The sequence below is a fragment of the Eriocheir sinensis genome, chromosome 61, assembly GCF_024679095.1.
Source record: "Eriocheir sinensis breed Jianghai 21 chromosome 61, ASM2467909v1, whole genome shotgun sequence".
NCBI lineage: Eukaryota > Metazoa > Arthropoda > Malacostraca > Decapoda > Varunidae > Eriocheir > Eriocheir sinensis.
In genome coordinates this window covers 9,014,821-9,025,732 of record NC_066569.1, presented here as the reverse complement: position 1 = coordinate 9,025,732, position 10,912 = coordinate 9,014,821, and the positions used below count along the sequence as shown (strand labels likewise).

The 10,912-nt window shown below is 46.2% G+C and overlaps 1 protein-coding gene across 1 annotated transcript; it reads right to left on the bottom strand.

The window, feature by feature from the left end:
- Nucleotides 1-3,338: 3,338 nt before the first annotated feature.
- LOC126986024 (trans-1,2-dihydrobenzene-1,2-diol dehydrogenase-like) lies at nucleotides 3,339-8,595 on the bottom strand. Its single transcript, XM_050841711.1, has 8 exons — nucleotides 8,515-8,595; nucleotides 7,703-7,920; nucleotides 7,320-7,486; nucleotides 6,346-6,473; nucleotides 6,114-6,237; nucleotides 4,767-4,892; nucleotides 4,033-4,180; nucleotides 3,339-3,376 (listed from the first exon to the last, which is right to left on the bottom strand). Exons 2-8 carry the CDS (start codon nucleotides 7,908-7,910, stop codon nucleotides 3,339-3,341), a joined length of 939 nt encoding a protein of 312 aa, XP_050697668.1. The 5' UTR covers nucleotides 7,911-7,920; nucleotides 8,515-8,595.
- Nucleotides 8,596-10,912: the final 2,317 nt, after the last annotated feature.

Here is a 10,912-nt window from a genome sequence, read left to right as displayed (position 1 = left end):
CACACTGACCCACGTACACACCTTATCTAACTTTGACTGATAAGGAAAGATATCACATCACAGCACGTATAACACACACACACACACACACACACGTACATACATTTATCGACAATTTTCTTTAACTTCCTCTCGGTCCGTTTCACTTCGTCACGTCTTTCGCCCACACAATCTCCCTCTTCGTAATGCCATAAGAATGCTGTTTGGATCCGTCATTGCGTTAAGGTTCTGTGCGTCACTATACCTAAGAGCCTTGACGCGTAAGAATGTGGCGGGGTCCTCAGTAACGGCGATAAGATAGAGGAGTTAAGGGCACTGGGACGATAAGAGGAGGATTCAGTACTGGCTGTTGGCGGTGGTAGTCGTGGGAAGATAGTTAATTGTAGTAGTAGTAGTAGTAGTAGTAATAGTAGTAGTAGAAAGCTAAACACTGATCACTCCTCACAAGTCCACTTCCTCGCGTCTCCAACATAAACATAAACTATCTCCCTCGCCTGATGCAGTGTTCCCTTCAATGCAAACTGTCTGTTCATATTTTTAAATTTAAACGCCTCGGGGTTCCATCACGGCTGTTTCCCAAGGCCACAATGAAGGTCAACCAGGTTTTCTTGGGGTGACTTTTCTCGTCCAGATGGAATGGTCGTGTTAAGGGGCTATTCCACTGGGCAAATTTTCCGTGGATCTTCAGTCAAACCACGATTTCCGCTGGCGTGGTTCTCATATTTCCGTGGTTTTCTGATGTGACCACGATCTTCCAAAGCTACGGTAGAAATGAAAACCACGCCAGCGGAAATCGTGGTTTGACTGAAGATCCACGGAAAATTTGCCCAGTGTAATCGCCCCTTCAAGCTTTCACTAGCACCACAAACAGTCACGGAAAATCCCAAGGAAATTTTAGGAAGACTTTTCAGATTAGCCTAATGGACAATAATATAATGATAATTTTATGAGCACCGCCGCCACGCACAGCTATAGCATATGCCCCCACCTTTACCCTGCCCTTATAGTACACTGAGGGGCCAGTAGGCTTAGGAAAACGATACACTGAAACATAAGCCAGTCGGTGTTGCGTTAGCCTCGACATGACGCACTGATACACGAGGCCAGTCGGCGAACATTCCTGCGCCCAAGCTCACATATTTGACACAGGTTTCGAAGGAGTTTGGGGCATTTCCAGGGGTAGTTTAATGACCCTAGTTATAGTTTGACCCTTCCTCCGTACCAAGAACCTAAGAAAACACTCATGAGAACGCGACTGATGTCCTTTTTGGCCTTTTGAAATAGTTGATGTTAGAGGCGGGAGCGTCTGAGAATACCGACCCTGTAACTGCGCCTCGGTGGGTAGCCTAGTGACCCCCTGGTGATACTCTAGGCTCCGTGGTCCTAGCCATGTTGAGGAAAATCCCGCTCTGTGACACGACGGGCAGTTCAAAAATGGCTGAGGAAGACATGACGAGAGTTGTTACACGAGGATACACAAGGATATAAGGAAACTACAAGTCTTAAGGAGCCCGAGACGGTGAAGAATGTGGACCTTTTTCATTCCTATTCACCAAGTCTTAAGGAGCCTGAGACGGTGAAAAATGTGGACCTTTTTCATTCCTATTCACCAAGTCTTAAGGAGCCTGAGACGGTGAAGAATGTGGACCTTTTTCATTCCTATTCACCAAGTCTTAAGGAGCCTGAGACGGTGAAGAATGTGGACCTTTTTCATTCCTATTCACCAAGTCTTAAGGAGCCTGAGACGGTGAAGAATGTGGACCTTTTCATTCCTATTCACCAAGTCTTAAGGAGCCTGAGACGGTGAAGAATGTGGACCTTTTTCATTCCTATTCACCAAGTCTTAAGGAGCCTGAGACGGTGAAGAATGTGGACCTTTTTCATCCCTATTCACCAAGTCTTAAGGAGCCCGAGACGGTGAAGAATGTGGACCTTTTTCATTCCTATTCACCAAGTCTTAAGGAGCCTGAGACGGTGAAGAATGTGGACCTTTTTCATTCCAGTTCACCAAGTCTTAAGGAGCCCGAGACGGTGAAGAATGTGGACCTTTTTCATTCCTATTCACCAAGTCTTAAGGAGCCTGAGACGGTGAAGAATGTGGACCTTTTTCATCCCTATTCACCAAGTCTTAAGGAGCCCGAGACGGTGAAGAATGTGGACCTTTTTCATTCCTATTCACCAAGTCTTAAGGAGCCCGAGACGGTGAAGAATGTGGACCTTTTTCATTCCTATTCACCAAGTCTTAAGGAGCCTGAGACGGTGAAGAATGTGGACCTTTTTCATTCCAATTCACCAAGTCTTAAGGAGCCCGAGACGGTGAAGAATGTGGACCTTTTTCATTCCTATTCACCAAGTCTTAAGGAGCCTGAGACGGTGAAGAATGTGGACCTTTTTCATTCCTATTCACCAAGTCTTAAGGAGCCCGAGACGGTGAAGAATGTGGACCTTTTTCATTCCTATTCACCAAGTCTTAAGGAGCCTCAGACGGTGAAGAATGTGGACCTTTTTCATCCCTATTCACCAAGTCTTAAGGAGCCTCAGACGGTGAAGAATGTGGACCTTTTTCATTCCTATTCACCTATTACTACTTCAGTCTGGCACCTTGGTAGTGTTTGTCAGTCCTTTCCTCATCTATCTATCTATCCATCTATCTATCTATCTTCGTATCTATCTCTTTTGAACAATACACTTCAGTAGATAAGTAGTATAGCAATGTAGGTGAAGTAAATCATATTCATACCATTTAATTAACAAAAGTCAAGCTAGTTTTCCATGATGACGCGCATATTTCATACTGGTTTAAATAAATAATGATAGGATTTCCTGTTTCCACTTTAATATAGATGTGGGTGCCTGCTTCTTCTGGTACAAATATCTGACTGCCTGTTTTACATTGGGTTTCCCCTTGCTAGTAGTTTAACAAAGATATGGGTGGTTGTTATACACTGTTTGTCCCGTGTGAGTGGTTTAACAATGATATGGGTGCTTGTTTTACCATAATTATCCCCTGTGAGTGGTTTAACAAAGATGTGGGTTCCTTCTTTACACTGTTTGTCCCGTGTGAGTGGTTTAACAAAGATGTGAGTGCTTTCATTACACTATTTCCCCGTGTGAGTGGTTTAACAAAGATGTGGGTGCTTGCTTTACGCTCTGTCATGTGTGGGTGGTTTAAAAAAAGCTGTGAGTGCTTTCATTACACGATTTGTTTCCCTGTGAGCGGTTTAACAAGGTCGTGGGTGCCTCCTTTACTCCGTTTTCCCCTTCGCTGCCTGGCTAAGCTGCGTCCTTGTTATACACTGTTTGACCTGTGAGTGGTTTAACAATGACCTCGGCGATGGTTATACACTGTGCGTCATGCCGGGGCTCTCAAAGAGGCCTGCAGGGAGGAGGGATTGTTGTTATATTAAATAGCTTGAAGTCTGATAAGTGGTTTAACAGATATGCATGCCACTTTACTGTTTGTCCATCCTGAAGACTTAACGTGTTAGTGCTTTCCCCACAGCTATTTCCCGTGTGAGTGGTTCAACCAGGGTAGTAATTTCCTCATTTCTTTCTTGACTGTAAAATTTTCATGTCCCTTTCTTCCTTAAAGGTACATGGTGTTCTTTTCTAACAATTTCCCGCCGGCACGTTGCCGGAAGGAGAACTGGGTGGGGAGGAGCCTTCATCTATTCTGTCCTGTCCTACCACACGTAGATTACTAGTAGTAGCGGTAGTAGACAGACACCCTCGCAATAGACCGACAGGTCTTCTGGTGTCTGTTCTTCCTATGTATATCCCTCCTCCTCCTCCTCCTCCTCCTCTTACTACTACTATTACTACTACCACTACTACTACTACTACTACTACTACTACTACTACTACTACTACTACTACTACTACGACTAAGACTACTACGACTAAGACTACTATTACTACTACTACTACTACTACTACTACTACGGCTATTTTTGACATACATGAAAGGGCATCAAGGGAATTTATAAAAAAAAAATGTTATATAGCCCCAAACAAGTACAATGGGCCACTCACCTTCCTGGAGGCAGCGTCGCACCTCCTCCGCCTCGTACATGAGTCCCTCGCTGTTAGGGAAGTTGAACGTCTCGCCCCTCGGCAGCGGGGACGTGAAGGCGCCCGACGGCCCCTCCAGGCTCTCGGGGCAGTGCATGGGGGAACACACCTGCAACACCGCCACGTCTTGTATTGCGCCACCACCACCAACAACACAACCACATTACCACTACCACCAACAGCAACATACCTGGAACACCGCCACACGTTCTGTATTGCACCACCACTACCGCCACCACCTTCACCACCTGCAACACCACCTTCACCACCACCACCACCACCTGCAACACCACCACACGTTCTGTATTGCACCACCACTACCACCACCACCTTCACCAACACCGCCTTCACCACCACCAACGCCACCTCCACCACCACCACCCGTCCTGGAAGCTAGAACTCTTTCAGGAGGGGCGTATCAAGAGACTCCTTCATCCTAAGCTGACCCTCTCCTTTTGGCCTCTCGTCCTGTTTTCTTTATATGAACAGCGCCGAGCGAGTTTTTGTTTTTTCTTCTCTCTTCGCTTTTGCCCTTGAGCAGCTTTGTTTTCTTTATATGAGCAGCGCCGAGAGAGTTGTTTTCTTCTTCTTTCTTCGCTTTTGCCCTTGAGCGAATTCCTTTGCTCTAAAAAACAAAAATGAGGGGGGGCAAGCTTGCAATGGTGTGTTTTGGTTTGTCCCACAGGCCCACTCACCTTGATGAAGCCCTTGGTGCCGAAGATGAGCGCCTCGGAGGGCCTGCAAGCCTTCATGGAGGAAGAGACGGAGGCGACGCGGCCCTTGGAGTACACGAGCGAGGCGGAGATGGTCTCGTCCACGCCCTGAGGGGAGGAGCGAGCTTAGGTCTTGCTGTGGCTGACGCGGAGGTAAGCTTGAACAGGAGTCTCGAAATGTTTCTGTTATTTATCTTGTTGACTAATTATTTATTTTTTTACAACAAAGGAGACAGTTCAAGGGGACAAAAAAAGGAAACAATAATAAAAAAAAAAGCCCGCTACTTGCTGCTCCTAAAAAAGAATCAAAAGAGGTGGCCAAAAGAGAGGTCAATTTCGGGAGAAGTTTCCTGTTTACTCTTACCATCACTCACATTAGCGGGAATGGTATAGTTGGGATTTTTTTTGTATTTTAATTTGCTTGAAGGAGACATTCCCAGCATATTTTCCCTCTTGAATACCATGAATAGTGTGATGTTTTCTCGATGTGTGTGTGTGTGTGTGTGTGTGTGTGTGTGTGTGTGTGTGTGTGGTGAAATCAGCATCGGTTTTACCTAAGAGTTAGTACACACACACACACACACACACACACACACACACACACACACACACACACACACACACACACACACACACACTTAATACCCCGCGCCTCGGCTGCACCTTAGAGCTTTGACAGACCCCGATACACCACACGGACTACATAGAAGATAAAATTATAAAAGCCCAATTTAATTCCGCCCTCGCCACTCCCCCCTGCTAGAGTACTGCCACCCTGTGAGGAACAAGCGGGAGTGCAGCGGCGACACGTTTTTAACCCCGCGTTGGTTGCCTCTCTCTCTCTCTCTCTCTCTCTCTCTCTCTCTCTCTCTCTCTCTCTCTCTCTCTCTCTCTCTCTCTCTCTCTCTCTCTCTCTCGCTCTCTCTCTCTCTCTCTCTCTCTCTCTCTCTCTCTCTCTCTCTCTCTCTCTCTCTCTCTCTCTCTCTCTCTCTCTCTCTCTCTCTCTCTCTCTCTCTCTCTCTCTCTCTCTCTCTCTCTCTCTCTCTCTCTCTCTCTCTCTCTCTCTCTCTCTCTCTCTCTCTCTCTCTCTCTCTCTCTCTCTCTCTCTCTCTCTCTCTCTCTCTCTCTCTCTCTCTCTCTCTCTCTCTCTCTCTCTCTCTCTCTCTCTCTCTCTCTCTCTCTCTCTCTCTCCACTTATCGCCTCAACAGTCTTCACACACGCAACACATGTCTGCTCCTGCTGGTCGCCATTGTCGAATCAGCAGTTTCAAGAGCCCACAATCAACACGTCCATTCGCTCCCACTGCCTCCCACACCCCTATGACTCACGTTAGCGTTCAGGTGCCCGCCAGCAGCCACCCTGAGGGGCCGCTCGCCGCCCATCACGAGGGTCACCAGCTGGATGGGGTACAGGGCGAGGTCCAGGGTCACGCCGCCGCCCAGCTCCCTCTTCCTGTCAGATACGTTGATATATATATATATATATATATATATATATATATATATATATATATATATATATATATATATATATATATATAAGAAAAGTCCTGCCACTTACTGCATCCGCTCCACGTTCCTGGTGTCGTCGAACAGCGTGGCGGTCACGTGCACCACCTCGCCGATCTCCCCGGCCTGCAGGCGACGCTGGAGCTCCTTGTAGACGGGGAAGAACCTCGACTTCACGGCCTGGAACACGCCACGCCGTTGAGACACACACACACACACACACACACACACACACACACACACACACACAAGATTTAAAGAGCTGCACCACAAACCCTCGCGCCCCGCCCCGCCCCGCTCTGTCGGTGTGGGGGCAGATAGCCTGTAATGATAACCATTGTATCATAAAGCGATTGCATGTTTGAGATTGTGCGACAGTGCCTTGCAAACGTAGATAAAGCAGCAGGATTTGCCAAAAGAAGGAAGGTACTCCTGATGTAGCTACTAAAAGTATCTTGTAGGGTTTTTAGCATTCAACACTTCAGGCCAGCACATGATCGTTCCTTCACCCTCCCTGCTCGCAGTGTTACCAACAGTTATTTTGATCAAACAATGTTGTGTGTCTGGATGCAACAATTTTGTTCAGAGGCCGATAATTCCGATATTATGGTCACGCCGTGTGTCTGGCGATGTGTCAGCCCGGCAGCACACCAACGCCGGCAGATGTGCTGCATTGATAACACTTTGTAATATATGCGACAGTGTGTTTGCGATAGTGCGATAACTTTCATGAACTTGCCTGTGCCTTGCAAAAGTAGGTCGAGCCGCAGGATTTGCCAAAACAAGTTAACCAGGCGACAGCTTCTAAAATTATCTTGTAGGAATTTTAGGATCTAACATTTTAAAGCACCACATTAACGTTCATTCACGATCCCTTCACGCAGGAGTGTCGGAAAGTAATCAACAATTGCTTTGATTGAATACCGTTTTGTTCGTGGGTGCAATAATTTTGGCCAGAAACCGATAATTTAAATGCGAGTTTGATGTTGTGTGTGTGTGTCCGGCGGTCACGGCGGCACCACTCACCTCCATGAGGAACCGCCCGTTCTGGCGCGCCGCCGCCTCCAACAGCTCCCGCGTCTGGCGCAGGTTCATGCTCAGCGGCTTCTCGCACAGCACGTGTTTGCCGCCGCGCAGCATGAGGGACGCCACCTCCAGGTGCTTGGTGTTCACCACGCCCACGTACACCACGTCTGGCGGGATGCACGCACCGTGACAAGACAGATAGAGATGGATAGATATAGACATAGATAGATCAATGCCTAGTTAGATATATATTGTTCATTCATTCATATATTCATACCCTGAACAGGCAGCTCTCGAAACGAACAGTCTTATTAGTATCACAGCGTATTGTTCAAGACCCCAAACTCATGCAAGGGCCGAGGGGAACACAGCCGTTGGCTCACCGATCTCCGGGTCCCCGGCCAGCTCCGCGTAGGACCCGTACGCCTTCTCCCCGCCGTACTTGGCCGTGAAATCCTTGGCGGACTGAAGGCTGCGCGCCGCCACGGCCACCACGCGGTGATGGCCGGCCGGCAGCAACCTCTGGGCCGTCACGAAGTCTGCGGAGATGAGGCCGGCGCCCGCGATGCCCCAGCGCGTCGGTGCTGCCATGGTGGTGGGTCTGCAACGAGGCCAGAATTTGATGCCACCGCCCTCTGAACACCTCCTTGGATTTTTTGTTTGTTTTTTTCAGGCGACTTCAATCATACACCTCTAGACATGACCGCGACCCCACTAGTTTAGTTGTATATATGTTATTATAATATAATAACACCAAGTTTGATATTTTGAGGTCTTGGCTACAACAGGAAAAACGCTTGGCGACCCCACTTATGGTCGCGGCCCCAGGGTGTGGGAGAAGGGGTTGTAGAAGAAGGTGACAGCTGAGTGTTATCAAAGAATAGGGGACAGGTGTTGCTCATTACTGCTTATTGTTCTCATGCCCTTACCCATAAAAACCGTTCCTGTTCAGCAGGTCTGAAAGATTTGGAAGGTTTGAAAGGGTTAAGTCTTAATAAGCTGTTCACGGTACTCCATACACCTCTGGCCTTTCATACGCTTCTGTCTGTATAAAACCCCACCTTTACTTTACTCTGTCTTACGAAAAGGCTACTGAATGCTTACCTACCAGCTCTGAAGCGAGTGTTAGCAATGCATACTGAGAACCACACCTTTACTTTATCTTACTGCAAGGCTATACTGAACTCTTACCTACCAACTCTGAAGAGAACACTAGGAATTACCATTTACTCCCACCACTGCACTCGGCACACTGAGGGGTCGGCGAGGCGGCACTATGCAGGCAAGAGGATGCTGGCGAGGTTGTTGGGTGCTCTGGTGGGCGGGGCTGCTGTGTAGCGTGAGTGTACTTGCCGCGGGGTGACATGGTACTGGCGAATCACTGTTACGGCCGAGGATAAAGGTTTTGGGTCTATGATGACGGGGTGAGAACCGAGGGAAGGAGGCAGAAATAGAGTATTGTTTGACTGATTGATGGTTTAGTGTTGCAAAAGCAGGTACACAACTAAGGAGAAGGGAGGAACATGCCATCCCGACCCCCAGACTATACATATTGTGATTTAACCTGGTAGCAGCGACGGGCCAAATTTGTGGCTTTACCGTGTACCAGCTATGGGCCAAATTTTTACCATGATATAAACCCCCAAAATAGATGATGCGTAAACTGATCACAAATGCGTTGGTACTATATATTATGATATGGTTTGCGTGAGTGGTGATTTTTTTCTCATTAATTCGCTTAGAGGGGCCTTTAAGATACATGACCCCCGCACCTACCGGGTTAATATAATACAAGACAGATGTGTGCAATACCCATATCACCAAGCAGTGGAGGAAATAATAACATCCGGAATATGAAAACAGAAAACAGGAAAACAAAGGTAGAGAGTGCATGAAACCAACAAAGTCAATAATAAATAACTTTCTAGATGTTTTGGGCAGAAATAGAGTATGTATGGGCAGAAATAGAGTAGGTATGGGCAGAAATACAATAGGTATGGGCAGAAATGGAGCATTGCCCGTCACGGAGGCGCGGAGCAATGCAAACGTGGCCGGCCGTGACCGTAGAGTTTAATGCGTCACCGCCTTGGTAATCCCCCGTCTGTAATAACACAGTGTCTTTCTTATATGCAATAGAGAGGCTGCGGCAATCTTCTGGAAACCTTGCTGAAAAACCTTCTGCTTATTAGTCTGCTGGTGCTAAATGTGGCAGGAGAATTACCGAGACTTTTTGGTTGAACTCTATGTTAGTATTTTGTGTATAATACGATGTCAGCCAAAACTCTATCTTGTGTAAGTGGTACAATAAGGCAAATGGTATAGAAACATTCAGCTAAGACGTGTAAATTACAGGAGCAGTACCCACAGTGACTGAACTGAATGGAACTATTTGAGAGTTGTTTTCCTCCTTTTCTTTCCTTTTTTTTCTATTTTTATCCAAAACTGAAATACAGGAGCAGAACCCACAGTATAAAAAAAAGAAATGCAAGTGTTAGAAGTTCCGTTAGTAAGGCTACACTTCTCCCCATCAACTAAACTGTCTGGGTATGTTATTTTCATCATTTTCTCTCCTTTATTTTCTCCTCTCATCCAAAATTAAAATGCAGGAGGAGAACTCAGAGTGAGAGTGAGTGAGACGATTTTAGAACCACAATAATTAAATGAAAACAGAAGTGCCGTTACAAAGACTAAATATCACCTTGTCAACTGGGAACTCCTTTATTTTCTCCTCTCATCCAAAATTAAAATGCAGGAGGAGAACTCAGAGTGACAGTGAATGAGACGATTTTAGAACCACAATAATTAATCATCAAAAAAAATAAAATGCAGGAGAGAGAACAGTGAGTGTGAATGAGATAGATTTAGAAGATAAATAAAAAAAAAAAAGAAGTGCCGTTACAAAGACTAAACATCACCTCATCAACTGGGAACTCCTTTATTTTCTCCTCTCATCCAAAATTAAAATGCAGGAGGAGAACTCAGAGTGACAGTGAGTGAGACGATTTTAGAACCACAATGAAAACAGAAGTGCCGTTACAAAGACTAAACATCACCTCATCAACTGGGAACTCCTTTATTTTCTCCTCTCATCCAAAATTAAAATACAAGGAGGAGAACTCAACGTGACAGTGAGAGACGATTTTAGAGTGCCGTTACACAAAGACTAAAACATCACTCAAAACTGGGAACTCTTTATTTTCTCCTCTCATCACTTTTCTTTTCAGTATTACATCACTTTCTTAAGCACTTCATACTGATCTTACGTTTTCTGTCCTTTTCTTTCCCTGATTTACTTGCCTGTGTGGTTTGCTATTTTCCACTATTAGACTTTTCACTCCACTTTCACTGCTCAGATCTTTTTTCCCAGCAACATGTCAAGAAAATTTTCGTGTGAGGTAATAATTTCACTGCTTCCTCCTAACTGCCATATAGTCCTAGCACGGTACTTATTCCTCCGTCTTCCTCCTCCACTCTGCTATGCCACTCCTCTTCCCCAATAATTTCCACCACAGATGCCATTAACCCGTCCGCTGGGATTGGCACGGATTTGGCTTTCACTGGTAGCCTGGTAGCACATATTCAGGTCTTTTTCT